The 17,771-nt window shown below is 37.2% G+C and overlaps 1 protein-coding gene across 1 annotated transcript; it reads left to right on the plus strand.

Annotated features, from left to right (window-relative positions):
* Window positions 1-6,433: 6,433 nt before the first annotated feature.
* Window positions 6,434-16,993, plus strand: LOC132548783 (uncharacterized). The gene is made up of 5 exons (XM_060212678.1): window positions 6,434-11,520; window positions 12,034-14,432; window positions 15,645-15,728; window positions 16,373-16,477; window positions 16,959-16,993. Exons 1-5 carry the CDS (start codon window positions 6,434-6,436, stop codon window positions 16,991-16,993), a joined length of 7,710 nt encoding a protein of 2,569 aa, XP_060068661.1.
* Window positions 16,994-17,771: the final 778 nt, after the last annotated feature.

Consider the following 17,771-nt stretch of genomic DNA (forward strand, 5'->3'; position numbering starts at 1 on the left):
TCGCCTAGCCAGTCTTGTGCAACAATATAAGGTGTTGTTATATAACAGTGTGAAACAATATCAAAATTAATTCTTCTGTCCCTTGATGGCAACGCAGGATGCCACTCCTGGTCAAATAGTGATATTCAAAAATTATTCATTCTGGTTTGTGAATTTCTTTGTCTTTGGATTCAGATGCATTATGATGGTTATGAAACTGTCCCTGGTCAAGTCAGTGATGGTCATTCTTTACACTTTTTATTAGGTCATCTGACCCGAAGGGTCAGTCGTCGTGTGCCGTCCGCCGTGCGTCGTCCATAAACTTTTCATTCAAAAAACTTCTTCTCAAATACTAGAAGGCCTAGGGGGCTAATACTTGGCCCATAGCATGCTGGCATGAGCCCTACAAAGTTTGTTCAAATTAATGACCTTGACCCACTTTCAAGGTCACAGGGGTCAAATATGTTAAAATATACAAACGACTTCTTCTCAATAAGCAAAAGTCCATGAGTGCTGATATTGGGTCTGTAGCATGCTGGAATGAAGGGCTACCAAGTTTGTTCAGATGAATGACCTTGACCCACTTTCAAGGTCACAGGGGTCAAATATGTTAAAATATACAAACGACTTCTTCTCAATAAGCAAAAGTCTATGAGTGCTGATATTGGGTCTGTAGGATGCTGGGATGAAGGGCTACCAAGTTTGTTCAAACGAATGACCTTGACTCACTTTCAAGGTCACTGGGGTCAAATATGTTAAAATATACAAACGACTTCTTCTCAACAACCGAAAGGGTCAGAATGCTGATATTGGGTCTGTAGGATGCTGGGATGAAGGGCTACCAAGTTTGTTCAAATGAATGACCTTGACTCACTTTCAAGGTCACTGGGGTCAAATATGTTAAAATATACAAACGACTTCTTCTCAACAACCGAAAGGGTCAGAATGCTGATATTGGGTCTGTAGGATGCTGGGATGAAGGGCTACCAAGTTTGTTCAAATGAATGACCTCGACCCACTTTCTAGGTCACAGGGGTCAAATATGTTAAAATATACAAACAACTTCTCTTCAATAAGCAAAAGTCCAAGAGAGCTGATAATGGACCTGTAGGATGCTGGATGACATGCTACTAAATTTGTTCAAATGAATGACCTTGGCCCACTTTCAAGGTCACAGGGGTTAAATGTGTTAAAATATACAAACAACTTTTTCTCTATAAGCAAAAGTCCAAGAGTGCTGATATTGGGTCTGTAGCATGCTGGGATGAAGGGCTACCAAGTTTGTTCAAATAAATGACCTTGACCCACTTTCAAGGTCACAGGGGTCAAATATGTTAAATATGCAAATGACTTCTCAGTAACCAAAAGGCTCAGAGTGCTGATATTTGGCCTGTAGGATGCTTGGAGGAAGGGCTACCAAGTTTATTCAAATGAATAAAGCCCACTTTTTGAATGGTAGACTCACTGTTGTTAGAGTTTGGCTTGCTTTTTGTCAGATGATCGTTAAGGCCCATGGGCCTCTTGTTATCCATCAGATTTATAGAGAGAATCGTCTTTCACAGTTTACGTATACTTCGACCCTTCAATATTGTATACAAACTGACCCTGAACAAATAGCATGTCACTAAAATCAATTGCTTGACCATAGCTTATGAAAAGGCCAGATGGCCCAGTAAAATTTATTACTTGACCATTGCTTACGACACCAGGTAATATAAATACGACCCGAGGAGAGAGAGTGGGGAGTACAGATAGTGAATAGAGCACCTGTGCCTAACTCACCCTCTCTCACATTTCGAACTTGTTGTGAAGAATACCTATGCTTAGACTTAATAAAACAACTGAGTTGAACTTTCATCATCTTTATTTTAAGTAACCTGACAGAGCTGCTATGTCACACTTGATTATGTGGCCAGGTGGTCAGCCTTACTAATTTGACAAATATAGCAAGGTTACATATGACCTACCCAGTGAGATCTCTGAAATCGGGAGATTGTTCAAATTTTTATCCTTATGATCGGGAAATGGGGCTGGGGCTTGAAAATTGAGAAACTCCTGATTGAATCAGGAAAGTTGGCAGATATGCATTTTCAGAAAGTCAGTGGGTTTGTAGTTGTAATCCAGGCGTTTGTATGGTGTAATGAATAATATATAAAACAGAACAGATTTTTGTTTATAGCTCAGATCTGAAACATGAGGACTAATTTCACCAACCTGAGTTTATGTTTAACAGTACCTCAAGGCTATTTATAGTAATTATGTAATCAAAATAAAGAATTCAAGACTGATGAGTGACATGTCAGTGCCATTTAGCCAGAATAACATGCTTGATAAGTTCTAGTATTTGTACAATTTTCAGCATCGGTTAACAGAAATTTCTCTGGTGTTTGTATATGCATACATGAATGTACTACATAGTCTCATTTAAAATTTCATTAATTTGTTTTAAATAATTTATCTGGTACCTGCCCTCATTGCCATCAATGATAAATCTAAATGACTATAATAATCTTACCAAAATAATGTAGAAAGTCATTACCAGCTCCTGCTTTCCATGTGCATAATGTGTCTGACTGCCTTATGTCTTAGGACTTGGTGCTATCTTATAAATAGGGGTAAAAATCCAATTCTATTGGCTAAGCGAGACAATAGCTCAATTTGAGACAGGTAAATTTTGCCTTGAGTGATTAAATGTCTTGACAGCGGTGTTTTAATGTGACACTAATTAATCCATTGATTGCTGGGAGCTTCCCCTGATCAATAGACTGACAGAAATTGCTTTACCTGTTTACCTACTTCATAATCAGGGCCTATCTACAGTACCTGACTAATTAATATATGACATCAAAGTCTCTCTTAAAACTATTCACAATGCCTGCTAATTGTCAATATAAATATCCCAAAACTATACGTTCAACCCTTCCACATTCACTGTAGAAACAAAGAAGTGGAGACAACAGTTGAGCTCGGAGTCCAACATGGTCCAGCATTCTCTGATTGAAAGGGGTTGGTCTAATATTTATTCTTGCTCTTAAAGTTAAGACATTAACTTTATTTATGTAATTTTTTTTCTAATTTGACATGCAGTATTTTATTTCCCATTCCTGATATCTGTCTTCTATTGTGATATTCAACAAACATTGCACATTTAATTATTTCCATACTAGTTGTTACTCATGCAGATATGTTGACATACTCTTAATTGAACAAGTTTTTTTTTCTGAGGGCTTTTATATGGTATCAGGATATTTCTCACATGATAAAATTTTTTTTTCAGATTGATGAAATAATCCATTGTATTTCCTGATATTGCATCCTAAAGCGTTTATTTTATAAAAAAAATTGGTCTTGAGTGTATAGACACATGACTAGAGCAGCGAAATACTTCACAACAGTGACTACACAATCAATTTCTTATTTTGGTTATGAATCTTGTATAGAAGTGGTATGTTGGTTTTGAATACAGTTTGGGGAAAAAAAAAAGTAAAAATATCAGCTGAAAGTAGTCACACTTTTTGGCCTGGATTGAAGCAACTGGGGAAAACCTTGGTTTATATTGCCCAATATGACCACTCCTACTGATATAAGCTTAGTTCCTGTGGTGCAATAAATGCTTACATGAAATATTATCAAGGATATTCAGTTTAAGATGTCTTTTTGGAACAGAAAATCACCAGTATATGCCATTAAAACCTTTGCCCTACCTGTGGAAATTAAGTAAGTTGATAAAATGTAAGGTACATGTAAACCATCTTGATTTTTGGATTTTACAGGTGTCTCACTCCTTTCACCCCAAATGCTTGAAATCTACTTAATTGTTAAATCTATACAGGCATACTAGTATTCAGTTAATGTATTTCGTATGAGCAAATGTCAAACAGAACAGCAGAAAAGAGTCTAAAGAGGAAGTGAGACTATTGAAGTCTATTATTAATACATAAAGCTAAATGTATAATCAAACTTGTCGCATCACCAAATATAATCAAACTTGTCACGGCACCAAATATAATCAAACTTGTCGCATCACCAAATATAATCAAACTTGTCGCATCACCAAATATAATCAAACTTGTCGCATCACCAAATATAATCAAACTTGTCGCATCACCAAATATAATCAAAACTTGTCGCATCACCAAATATAATCAAACTTGTCGCATCACCAAATATAATCAAACTTGTCACGGCACCAAATATAATCAAACTTGTCGCATCACCAAATATAATCAAACTTGTCGCATCACCAAATATAATCAAACTTGTCGCATCACCAAATATAATCAAACTTGTCACGGCACCAAATATAATCAAACTTGTCGCAGCACCAAATATAATCAAACTTGTCGCGGCACCAAATATAATCAAACTTGTCGCATCACCAAATATAATCAAACTTGTTGCGGCACCAAATATAATCAAACTTGTCGCATCACCAAATATAATCAAACTTGTCGCATCACCAAATATAATCAAACTTGTCGCATCACCAAATATAATCAAACTTGTCGCAGCACCAAATATAATCAAACTTGTTGCGGCACCAAATATAATCAAACTTGTCGCGGCACCAAATATGATCAAACTTGTCGCGGCACCAAATATAATCAAACTTGTCGCATCACCAAATATAATCAAACTTGTCGCGGCACCAAATATAATCAAACTTGTCGCATCACCAAATATAATCAAACTTGTTGCGGCACCAAATATAATCAAACTTGTCGCATCACCAAATATAATCAAACTTGTCGCATCACCAAATATAATCAAACTTGTCGCATCACCAAATATAATCAAACTTGTCGCAGCACCAAATATAATCAAACTTGTTGCGGCACCAAATATAATCAAACTTGTCGCGGCACCAAATATAATCAAACTTGTCGCGGCACCAAATATAATCAAACTTGTCGCGGCACCAAATATAATCAAACTTGTCGCGGCACCAAATATAATCAAACTTGTCGCATCACCAAATATAATCAAACTTGTCGCATCACCAAATATAATCAAACTTGTCGCAGCACCAAATATAATCAAACTTGTCGCAGCACCAAATATAATCAAACTTGTTGCGGCACCAAATATAATCAAACTTGTCGCATCACCAAATATAATCAAACTTGTTGCGGCACCAAATATAATCGAAACTTGTCCCGGCACCAAATACAATTGAAACTTGTCCCGGCACCAAATATAATCGAAACTTGTTGCGGCACCAAATATAATCAAACTTGTCGCATCACCAAATATAATCAAACTTGTTGCGGCACCAAATATAATCGAAACTTGTCCCGGCACCAAATATAATCGAAACTTGTTGCAGCACCAGATTTAATCAAAACTTGTCGGGTTACCAAATATAATCGAAACTTGAAATGTATTTGAAAGTAGAGTTGATGGTTCATGATGAAAAAGTCCTGTTCTTTTCAAAGTATTTTAATCTTCTGCATGTATTTGTATAGAATATACATGTAAACTACATACAATAACCATGCCTTTACCATATTAAAGTTCAGATGTAGAGACGTTCTAGCTCGGGCAAAAGCCTGAGCGAGCGGGCGTCCCGTCAGTCGAAACTAGCCTCTCTCCTGTCTGGTCTCTGCTCTTCTCATCTAACAGACCAGAATGTTGTTATACTGTTGGTTAAGTAATTTTATACATTAGATAAACAGGCTAACAAAGATTGAGGATTACATGAGTTATTGATATGAACTTAAACACCAGAATGGTCTGGTTGTAGATGGATTATTTTCCACAAGATTAGTATACACTGACCTTCATGGGAACTGTCTGGATAGAGCTTAGGTAATAACTTATGTAATTAGGGAATTAATTAATAACATGTGTAGATTAATGTAATTAGGGAATTAATTAATAACATGTGTAGATTAAGTAACAACAGCATGCCTCTCACCACTGGTCAATACATAATTGGTCACTGGTCAATAGATGTCAGGAACTAAATTAAGCTAGTCTCTTTCTGGCATTTATATTATGATTAAAAATCTGACATATGTATAACTGAAGAAAATGTTGTATAATTTAATGAACTCACATATTAAACTTTAATAGTTCAAATGGAACATGTAACCATTCCTAAAGATATACACTACCATTGCAAAATACCTTGTAATACATCATCTTCACTTCATTGTGCTGTGCTTCAAGTTATGATGTATTGTAAAAAACACCGATTGCTGATGTTCTATGAAAATCACATGTACAAATGCATACATCAGTGCTGTGACGTTGTAGTAAAAATATGTCTTGCCAATTGTTGCATACTAAGTAATATTAAAAAAATTGTAATCCTGGTTCTCCGGCCAGAAGACCATGTCTGGTAATAAGCACAGCCATTTACCCATATTCATACAGATGTACAAATGTTTATGATAAGCATGGTGTGGCTTTCGTTTTTTAAACTTTCTTCTTATCGTTATTTACAGATTCCATGAACAGGTCACCAGACTGCGACCCTTATAATCAAAGGTATCACACAGAAGATTTGTACAGAGAGAGATCAAAACCACTACTGGATTTTGAATTTCCTGAATCTAGCTGGGTCAAATTCAACTACAATCATGTCAGAGATTCACAGTCTGATGATCAGGACCATCGACATAATTATAGGAATGGAGTAGATAGGTCAAGAGGGTATGGCAATTGGAGGGTTTTGCGAGGAAGAGGAGGCTATCGGGGTGAAAGTAAACAAGACAGAGGTCGAGGCCATTGGAAAAGAGGAGGACATCGCAAAATGCAGGGAAAACGTTCTTGTGACATCGTAAGTGATCATCATGAAAAAAAGCGCCGGTTGATTGAAGAGTGCTCTTATCAGGATGGCAGTAGGTCACATGGAAGTAGGAGCAGCCCATCCTCTAGAGACCGTCCTAGATCTTGGGACCACTGTAGACAAAGGGAAACAACAAAGGATAGAAAATTATCTGGTAAATTAGAGTGGAACAAGAGTCAACATACTTTTAGAAATTTTAAAAGTAGACCCAACTCTATTGAACATTCAACAATAGAAAGTGCTGAAAGGGAACGATCAATGTCCAAAGAAAAAATCTTAAGTATTAAACCTACTTCTACCCTTGAACTTTCTCCTAAAGAGAAATCAGAAGACAAGAAAAATGAAAAAGCAGTTTTCAAAGGTGTTGCTGTTCCTTTAAATATGACTTCATGTGCTTCCATGTTGAAATCTGTTTCAGTGGACAAAGCTTCAGCTTCAAATACAAAATCAAATCGAAGAGGACAACATTCTGTTAAACCATTATTAAAATGTGAAAGCTCATTTCATAATAAACCAAAGTCATCACGGAAAACTGTCGTGGGTGATGTTAATAGGGTTTTGTCTGAGAAACCTAGAACATTACTGAAAACTGTGGTGAATGATAGTAAAAGAGTTTTGTCTGAGAACCCTAAAACATTACTGAAAACTGTGGTGGGTGATGTTAATAGGGTTTTGTCTGAGAACCCTAGAACATTACTGAAAACTGTGGTGGGTGATGGTAATAGAGTTTTGTCTGAGAACCCTAGAACATCACTGAAAACTGTTGTAGGTGACAACAATAGTGTTTTGAAAACTGTTGTGAGTGATGGTAGTAGTGTTTCCCCTGTGAACTCTAGAACATCACTGAAAACTGTTGTAGGTGACAGCAATAATATTTTGTCTTTGAACCCTAAATCATCACAGAAAACTGTTGTAGGCAATAACGATATTGTTTCATTTGTGAACCCTAAATTATCACAGAAGACTGTTGTAAGTGACAGCAGTAGTGTTTCGTCTGTGAATCCTAAACCATCACAGAAAACTGCTGTAGGTGACAGCAGTAGTGTTTCGTCTGTGAATACTAAATCATCTCTGAAAAATGTTGTCAGGAACAATAATAAGTTTTCGTCAGTAGACAATTCAACTGGCAAAAGTATGCCTTCCTTTGGTTCATGTTCAAATTTTGACGTCAAAAAGAAAGTGCTTCCAAAAATTCCAAAAACAGATGCTGAAGGTTCAAAAAATGTGATCGTAAATGGAACTAAGGAATCGTCGAAAAATAAACACCGCAGACATTCGATAGCAATTGCTGGGAAAACTCAAACCTCGGAGACTAGTTTACAAAAAACACAATTAAATAAAAAGAAACATCGACATTCATCAGGACATGTACCACAGTCAACTCCAAAGAATGATGTGGTTGTCACCACAAAAACAAACTCTGGAGTAACATGTTATGAAGTAGACCATGATGCATCAGTTGATTTATCAGAAAGAGATGAATCATTACCACATCTGGTGCATAAAAAGAGGCATAAACGAAAGTCGGGTTCAATGTCGCCTTCACGCAATAATTTTATGGGGAAATCTGTCGAAGCCAGTAATTTATTTCCAATTAGTGAGGATAGGATTTGTGTGAATGAAAAGACATCAAAGATTAATCAGAAGGAGGAGGGTAATCACGTCTCAAAAACAAACTCTGGGAAGGAAAATATTGATCAAAGTTCAGTAGCAGTGGATACTGGTGAAAACTTGTCCAAATCTTCCATTAAGAGTCATGACAAACACAAGTTAAAGACAAAAATTCACCACAAAAAGACATTTACAAATCCGAAAGAAAAGGATGAATCCAGGAAATCTGCAGAGAAGGAAAAGGTACATGACACGACAAAAAAAGGGATAAGTCATGAAAAAGAGCAAAGCAAGTTGGTTGAAGTTACAGGAGAAAAGAAAAACAAAACGAAAACGGGATCCAATAAAAAAGATGAAATTGGGAAGGATGTAAAGATAACACACAATCAGTCGGATCATAAAAGCAATAGTCACTTAAATGTGGTTCCAGTTGTTTCTTTGACAAAATTATCAAACAAAGAATTGACAAACGGTCAATTAGACATGAAACAAGATGAAACTAATTTGTCTAAAAGCAATCCTGTGGAGAGAGCTGATGCTGAAAGTGTGCTATCCAATGCAGTCCATTCTCACAAGGAGTCGGTGCCAGTTCGTGATAGATTGAACTTGTTTGAGCTTTTTACAGACACTTCAGAGGATCAACCACTGGAAAAGTCGAGTAAACTTTCATTAAAAAGAACACCTGATAGTAAGCATAGCAAAGGATCCTCTACAAATTCTAATTCAGATCAAGAAAAAAGTCACCACAGCAAAAGAAAAATGGAAGACAAACTAAATAAAAGCATTAGCAAGAAAGTGAAATTGTGTAATGATAAAGAAGTTTCATCGACTCAGCTAGAAAACGTGTGTTCAAGTGAAGTTTCTGCACACAGTAATACGTCAGCTATTGTTTCTGACAACCCTGTATGTGATACTTCGGATTCCGAAGCAGAAAAGGTTGTGTCGTCTTCAGTTTTAAGTCATTCAACACTGGACTCGGACATGTCATCATCTGATGCATTGGAGAAAGACGTATCAAGACATAATGAGTGTGATCAGTCTATGAATTCATCAGGACAACACATGGATGAATCGGGCTTGGCGTGCACATCATTTTCTTTATCTTCTTGCATGACTTCTCCATCCTTCAATAAGAGTGACAATATCCTCAGTGATGAAGGAAGTGACGTGGCAGCAGCATGCAACACATCAAAGTTAGCAACAAATTCTGAATGTGATTCTTCACAAAACGTGTCTTTACATTTGTGTGACGGGCGTGGGTCGCTTGGCGTGCTTGATAATGCAAGTGAAAGTGAAGACGATGGAGGTGACAGGCTTGTCATTGACCTTAATACTTCATTGGATACAAAGTCTGAGGATGCTGCAAAAGCAAACGAGGGAGAATCTTTTAAAGTCCCAAAATTGATAAATGAGAAATCTACGAATCAGAAGACACAGGAAGAGAAGGACTCAGATGAGAATGTATTGCTAGCTGATGATTGTGAATCTAGTCAAGTTGATATGATGGATATTCAGCTAGGTGATTCTGATGATAAGGATGACATTCGGCTGATTATGTACAATGGAGGAGATATTGAGAGCCCTTGGACACCAATGCCAGCTACACCCTACATTAGTGATTCGCAGGAAGAAGACATGCAAGAAGATGGAAGCCTTCCAGAGGAGAAAGATACTCCAGTCCTGAGTGAAGGAGATGATATGACTCCAGTTAGTCCAGATGAAGAAAAGGCAGTAAATGCTAATAAAGAAAATATCATGAATTTTGATAACGAAAAAAACGTTGATCCAGAACAACATTCAAATGAAGAAAATACACGAAATTCAGACCAAGAACAGATGATAGATCCAGAAAATGAAAAAAATATGAATTCACATCAAGGAAATGAGATGAATACAGATAAAGACAACACAATAGATTCAGATGGAGAAATGGAGATGAATCCATATGTAAACAAGGCGATAACTTCATGTCATGAAGAGGAAACAAACCCAGATCATGAGAGCAGTGGTAATTCCAAGGTTGAACAACTAGAGCAGAAGACAAAGGCTCTTGCTGGTTTATGTGACAGGGGGCAAAGTTCAGACGCGGAAGAAGAGATGGAAACAGAAAACAGATCAGGAGTGCATGATGCCGTATCATCAAATGAAAGTATATCTCAAGTGTCTGAGAAAAACTCCAACTTTGAGACAGCTGAATTTCCTGCAAGAATTAAATTAGAACCAGTAGAAGATTCTTGTGAAATGAACTCTACATCTATAACAGATACTACAAGAAGTGTGAAACAAACACATGAAGCAGGTATTACTCGGTCCTCATCTGCAGATCACCTTATGTTGCAGAAATGTCCACCATCAAAACCATCTATTGTAAGATCTCAATCTGTAGGAGGGAAGACTACCCAAACTTCATTAGGACCACAACATGGATCAGATAATTTAAAGGCAATTTTGCCGTCTTGTGGAGCAGATGTTGCTCGGTCCTCCTCTGCAGATCACCTTATGTTGCAGAAATGTCAGCCATCAAAACCATCTATTGTAAGATCACAATCTGTAGGAGGGAAGAGTACCCAAACTTCATTAGGACCACAACATGGAGCAGATAATTCAAAGGAAATTTTGCCGTCTTGTGGAGCAGATGTTGGTGTTTCGCCGACAAAAACTACAGCTGATTCAGAATGTGATACAGTTATAACAAATAGCCATTTATACAACACCACTAATATCAATGCTACATTGCTTTCACGGAAATTGACTGAAGAACAGCACATGTTTTTAGCAGAAAGGAGTAATGGTATAGAATTGCTTAGACTATTGAGATGTAGCTCAATGAAAATTCCGCTCAAACATGATAAATTCTTTACAGACGGCAGCACGTTCATCAGCTTTGGAGATTTCTCCTCAAAGTTTCTGAATGACAAAAACATGATAAGGTGTATTGAGTGCAGGGTGTGCTTGGATGTTCTGTCACCACGGGAATTCATTGATCATCTGTGCGGAGGTGTGCGTTACAAACAGTTTGATATGGAGAAACTATACCGTACCACCTTTGAGTTTTGTAACAGTGAATCCAGCAGCTCCGATAAATGTGCCAGAACACTGCTCATTATCATCTTCAAACTTGAGAGAAGTTTATACAGGTAAAAAAATCTTTTATAATATATTTTGATAAGTTATTTTGATAATGCTGTTTATTCGGATTCATCTTCTCCCTGCTAAGAAAACCTTTTTATGAACATATGCTATTCCTTAAGGCGATGTTAATGTTCAAGATTGACTTCCTTTTGAAAAAAATGTTGATAACGTATCTTTAACAATGGGGAAGGGTATTTCTGAATACCAGAATACATAGTTTTATGTGGCAATCTTGATAAAATATGATAGTATGGTCAAAATCTCATTGACTAAATTTTAGTTAAGAATAAGCTGAATTTGAATTGAGACTAAAGTTCTAAATAGTCTTATAGTTTGTAGTCTTATTGTGTGTTGCAGCAGTTTTCCTAACTACTTCCAGCATTTCCAATATGGTTAGACTATACTGCATTGACTTAAGTTACCGCCATACCAATACATAAAACTGTATTCATATGATGATGTGTGTTGTAGCTGATGTGATATATGTGTTAACTTCAGGTTATCATTGTGATTTCTAGGTCCTTTCAAGAGAGATTTACTACGGGTCAGCCTGTTTCTTATACAACGGAGAAAGTGACTGTCAGTCCTGTGACAATGCCATCATCCGCCTCAGGGGCAGAAGTTCGGCAGTCTCCTGTGACTCGTGAAATAGAGCAATCATCATTCAGTGAGACATCTTCTTTAGAGACTTCACTGCCAATAAATCCACTTTCTGATATTGTCCAGTCTTCACCTTCAGCACAGTCAGCACAACAGGAAAATAACCCCCAATCACCCAAAAGGATTGAACAGACAATATCAAACTCTCTCGCTCTAAAAGAATACCTATCAAATATTCAGAGAGCACCTCAAACAGACCAACATCCATTGATTGAATGTTCCACACAAATCATTGGACAACCTTTGCAGCAAGATGCAACGAAAGCTGTAGCTCCATCTACAGGCATTGGACAACTGCCTACATCTTCAGCTGGTTACAGCATCACTAAAATGGCACAAACGTTACAGTATATACAGCAGTCTGCATCTCAGCAAAAGTCCCCACACAGAATATCTAAAGCTGTAACTGAAGGTCAAAGGTCACAAGGTCATAGTGATCGTCTTGGTGATAATCCAGGTGCAAACCAAGTTTCACTGCCTGATATTAGAGTAAACAGACCACCAACAAGTCGGATGTACCATGGATCTGGTGGAAGAGACAGGACCAGACAGGGCAGCCTACCTACAGATCCAATAGCTCCTACACAACCATTGCCGAACAACCTGATGCCAACCTCCATGTCCGCTGTTCCTAACAAAACACTGGGAAATAGATGTGACGAAATTGCACAAACAGCAAACAATTTTCATTCGTGTGCCTATACAGTTGGGCAAATGACTAATCAAAGCAGTGGTCATTTCCAGGCTATGACAAGTTCTCGACTTACCGCGAGTGAGGATTGTCTCCATGGAGAACCACAGGGTGTCTCGAGACATGTCAGTTATGTTGGGTCTTTGCAGTTGAACAATGAATTTGAAGCAACATCAAACAACTTCAGACCTGGTGTTTCAGTGACATTCCCAAATAGTGCCTTGGGTACAGAGAGGATGCAAGGCCTTCAGTGTAATGAAAACACTGAACAAACTTTCAGACCTTCTGGAACTTTACAGCATTATAGGAATACTTCAGGTTTGCCAAGTGATATAAACCAACATAATCTTTCACAGCAAATTACGTCAAAACTGACCCATACTGCAGGACTTCATAATACATCCAATCTTCAAATCCCACAGCTTAACTCATTGAGGCCAAACAATACTTCAGGACTACATAATACATCAAACCCTCATATCTCACAGCAGAACTCATTGGGACCACAGGCTACTTCAGGACTACATAATACATCAAACCCTCATATCCCACAGCAGAACTCATTGGGACCACAGGCTACTTCAGGACTACATAATACATCAAACCCTCATATCCCACAGCAGAACTCATTTGGACCACAGGCTACTTCAGGACTTCATAATACATCAAACCCTCATATCTCACAGCAGAACTCATTGGGACCAAGCAATACTTCAGGATTATGTAATACATCAAACCCTCATTTCCCACAGCAGAACTCATTGGGACCACAGGCTACTTCAGGACTACATAATACATCAAACCCTCATATCCCACAGCAGAACTCATTTGGACCACAGGCTACTTCAGGACTACATAATACATCAAACCCTCATATCCCACAGCAGAACTCATTTGGACCACAGGCTACATCAGGAATACATACTTCATCAAATCCTCATGTCCCACAGCAGAACTCATTGGGACCAAGCAATACTTCAGGATTATGTAATACATCAAACCCTCATTTCCCACAGCAGAACTCATTGGAACCACAGGCTACATCAGGACTTCATAATACACCAAACCCTCATATCCCACAGCAGATCTCATTGGAACCACAGGCTATTTCAGGACTTCATAATACATCAAACCCTCATTTGCCACAGCAGAACTCATTGGAACCACAGGCTACTTCAGGACTTCATAATACATCAAACCCTCATTTGCCACAGCAGAACTCATTGGAACCACAGGCTACTTCAGGACTTCATAATACATCAAACCCTCATTTGCCACAGCAGAACTCATTGGAACCACAGGCTACTTCAGGACTTCATAATACATCAAACCCTCATATCCCACAGCAGAACTCATTGGGACCAAGCAATACTTCAGGACTACAAAATACATCAAAGTCTCATATCCCACAGCAGAATAAATCAAACAGTGCTTGTAGACAGCAAGGATCCTCCACAACCATTGGATCTAATGCTAATAACAGTTCGGTGAACTCTGACAAATTCTCGCCCAGTGTACAAGAGAGTTTCTGGAATTCCCTTGGTGACAAGATACAAAATGAAGGAGGTAAGACTGGATCTTTCAAAAGTTTCTGTTTCATATATTTGATTTATGAAACAATTCTGAAGAACTTTTCACTTCATTGAAGCTGAAATGAGAAAAAATCATAATCATGAAGCATTGATTTTGTCAGTATAACAGAACATTTGACTCTTGAATCTATCTTCACTTTATGTTGGTGGTTTCCATGGTACATCATAATGTAATCTATAAGTCATATTTCACAAGTGTGATAAGCAAAAATGTTACACATGTACATTTACTGAATATTAGTCATGATTAATACTACATGCATGAATGACAAATGGTCTCTTTAGACAGTGGCATTGTTTAAACAGTGGCTATGTTTAAACAGTGGCTATGTTTAAACAGTGGCAATGTTTAGACAGTGGCAATGTTTAAACAGTGGCAATGTTTAAACAGTGGCTATGTTTAGACAGTGGCTATGTTTAAACAGTGGCAATGTTTAGACAGTGGCAATGTTTAAACAGTGGCATTGTTTAGACTGGCAATGTTAAAACAGTGGCAATGTTTAAACAGTGGCATTGTTTAGACAGTGGCTGCGTTTAGACAGTGGCCACATTTAGACAGTGGCATTGTTTAGACAGTGGCTATGTTTAGACAGTGGCTATGTTTAGACAGTGGCTATGTTTAGACAGTGGCTATGTTTAGACAGTGGCAATGTTTAAACAGTAGCTATGTTTAGACAGTGGCAATATTTAAACAGTGGCCGTGTTTAAACTGTGGCAATGTTTAGACAGTGGCTATGTTTAGACAGTGACAATGTTTAAACAGTGGCAATGTTTTGATGGTTATGAAATTTTTCTATCTGTATAATCCTTAGAGCAGTTTGACCTTTATTTGTGATTGTGTCAATACATGAAATACTGTTCTTCCTACACTTGATGTGCTAAGTTACCCAAAACAAATCTTAGTGGAGATTCACTTTCTGATAACACAGTAAATTTTATTAAATTAAATAAATTATGTTTTCAGTATTGAGTTTTAATATTTAATTAGACATTAATATAAGCCTATTGCTGGATATCTCTTGGATTGTGTGGTCAGAATATTATAAATTTGACTAAATAATTTACTAAGTGATTGCAAATAGGGTTACTAGACTTTATATACTCTTTACAGAAAGAGAGGCATTGAAAACTTTTAGAAAAGTCCTGTTAAGGCTGATGGCTTAATTGTGTGGTTTGTTGTTTACAGATGCCTATCAGATGTTCATTATGGGACAGATGATGCAGAGGAAGTCTGTGGAATGGCTTCGTGACACCCACCATCAACTCAAACGTAAGTATAAGGTTAGGTTTAGATCAAGAGATGCTCTTGGGCTTACTTTTATGTCAGGTTAAGATAATAGATAATCCCACTCTACACTTATAGTTTGAAAGACCTGATTTTTAGCTAGGGGTCTTCAGGTGATGCACTGTTCAAATTGATTATTTATTTAGTGTCCATCTATAACTTAGTCATTCTTTTTGTAAACATTTGTCTCCTTACTATCCTAGAATTGATGAGACTATGTCATTCTTTTGTGTCTGTTTCAAAAAGGGTTAACGTAAAAAAGAAAATTATTCTGATGTTCTGTCAACTTTTTAATATTGGTACTCCATACTAACACTGATATAAAAAGAGAAGTTGACAGAAAGTCAGGATGATTATGATTAGGCTACCAAATTATTTTGGTTGTTCAAGTCTTAAAAATTAGTGAAGTATAATGAAGTTTAGCATGGTTGATCTCTTTTGTACCTTGTTAAGTCCTCTGTATTGTAGATAAAGTGGAATATAACTCAAAGTCTACATATACAACAAACATTTAAGTGAACATGTAGGAATAGGGTAAGCATTTCCACTGTGACATAAGTATATATATGTTATATTCAATGAGAAGGATAGAGAATAATAACAATACAATTGATTTATCGTTTAAACAGTTGCCATGGAGAAAATGGACAAAGAACATAAAGAGGAGGTACGCAAAAGAAAAGAAAATGAAGAAAATCTCTTTAAAAAATTCAACAATTTGACATCTCTTATTGGTAAGTTCTGTCACCAGCTTTTTTTGTAGTATATCTAAAAGGGGTTGGAACAAACCATCGATTGAAAGAGGGTTGAGTAAAATGCAGCTCAGGTCATTATTTATTTCAATGGCTCCACTAAGATTCAAACCCAGGACTTTTGGCTTACTACTCTTAACCGACCAAGCTCGAGAGAAGTTCTTTTTAAGCCGAACAGTATACTGCAGCTATTATTTTACCAGGGTTACAAAAATGTTATTTAACTGCTTTCTTAGGTGACAATAGAAACATGTGAATGGTAATTGGTGAAACGTAGAATGGGAATGCATTGTCTTATTTTCTCACAAAAGTTTGTACCGACCCTTCCTTAACAATAATAATTATCTAATGAAAGTGATTGTGTTCTCATTATAGTTTGTAAATGCTTGTAGAGGTGGAAAGGTAATTTTGGTGGACCCAGGTATTTCAATTTTCTGTTTAAATTTTTTTTCTTTTTTTTCAGAAACTTATACCAAAAGACGTCATGACAACAGTTGAATCAGATCTGTTGATACTGTCATCCCTCATTTGACTGTGATGTAAACAGATTTTATGGATGGCCATTTATCAGATTTTGTTTCGCAAAGAAAAATAAGAACTCGACAAGAATTGGAAAAGGGATGACATCATTGAGGTATTGGAGGGGATACAAGTGACACTACTGTCATCCCTTACTGCAGCATTAAGCTGTGATGTAAACAGATTTTGGGATGACTGTTTACCTGGTTTTGTTTGTGTAGTTACACAAACAAGAACTTTACAAGAACCTGAGAAGAGATAATATCAATAAAGGTATCATCATGGACACAAGTACAAAATTTACCCGATGTAATGTGGACACACGTTAGTGCTGTATATCTACTTATGTAGTCTGCATTTCCTGTAGTCATATATCAGAACAAACTTTCATTTGTGTTATGCAGACAATTGTTTTCTGTGATTGGATGTGTATGAAGACCAACTTTATTTGGTATGGCATTCATACTTCGGTCTGAAGATGGATACCTGGTGTTGTGTGGAGACGTTGATCAAGGGATGGATATCTGGTGTTGTGTGGAAGCATTCATCTTAGGACAGATGTTTGTTTTGTATTGTATGGAGACATCAAACGGAGGAAATATATTTATTTGTGTTTTGTGGAGACATTGATCAGAGGCTGGATATCTGGTGTTGTGTGGGGTTATTGATCAGGGGATGGATATCTGGTGTTGTGTGGGGTTATTAATCAGAAGATGGATATCTGGTGTTGTGTGGGGACATTGATCAGGGGATAGAT

Source organism: Ylistrum balloti, unplaced genomic scaffold (assembly GCF_031769215.1).
Source record: "Ylistrum balloti isolate Yb309-2 unplaced genomic scaffold, AGI_CSIRO_Ybal_v1 Utg370026, whole genome shotgun sequence".
NCBI lineage: Eukaryota > Metazoa > Mollusca > Bivalvia > Pectinida > Pectinidae > Ylistrum > Ylistrum balloti.

Bases quoted from the DNA above. Each gene is read 5' to 3' on its own strand.
- LOC132548783 (XM_060212678.1), top strand. From the start codon at position 6,434: ATGAACAGGTCACCAGACTGCGACCCTTATAATCAAAGGTATCACACA. The intron at 14,433-15,644 runs GTAAGACTGGAT...TGTTGTTTACAG, and splicing joins CAAGATACAAAATGAAGGAG to ATGCCTATCAGATGTTCATT. The intron at 15,729-16,372 runs GTAAGTATAAGG...TCGTTTAAACAG, and splicing joins CACCCACCATCAACTCAAAC to TTGCCATGGAGAAAATGGAC.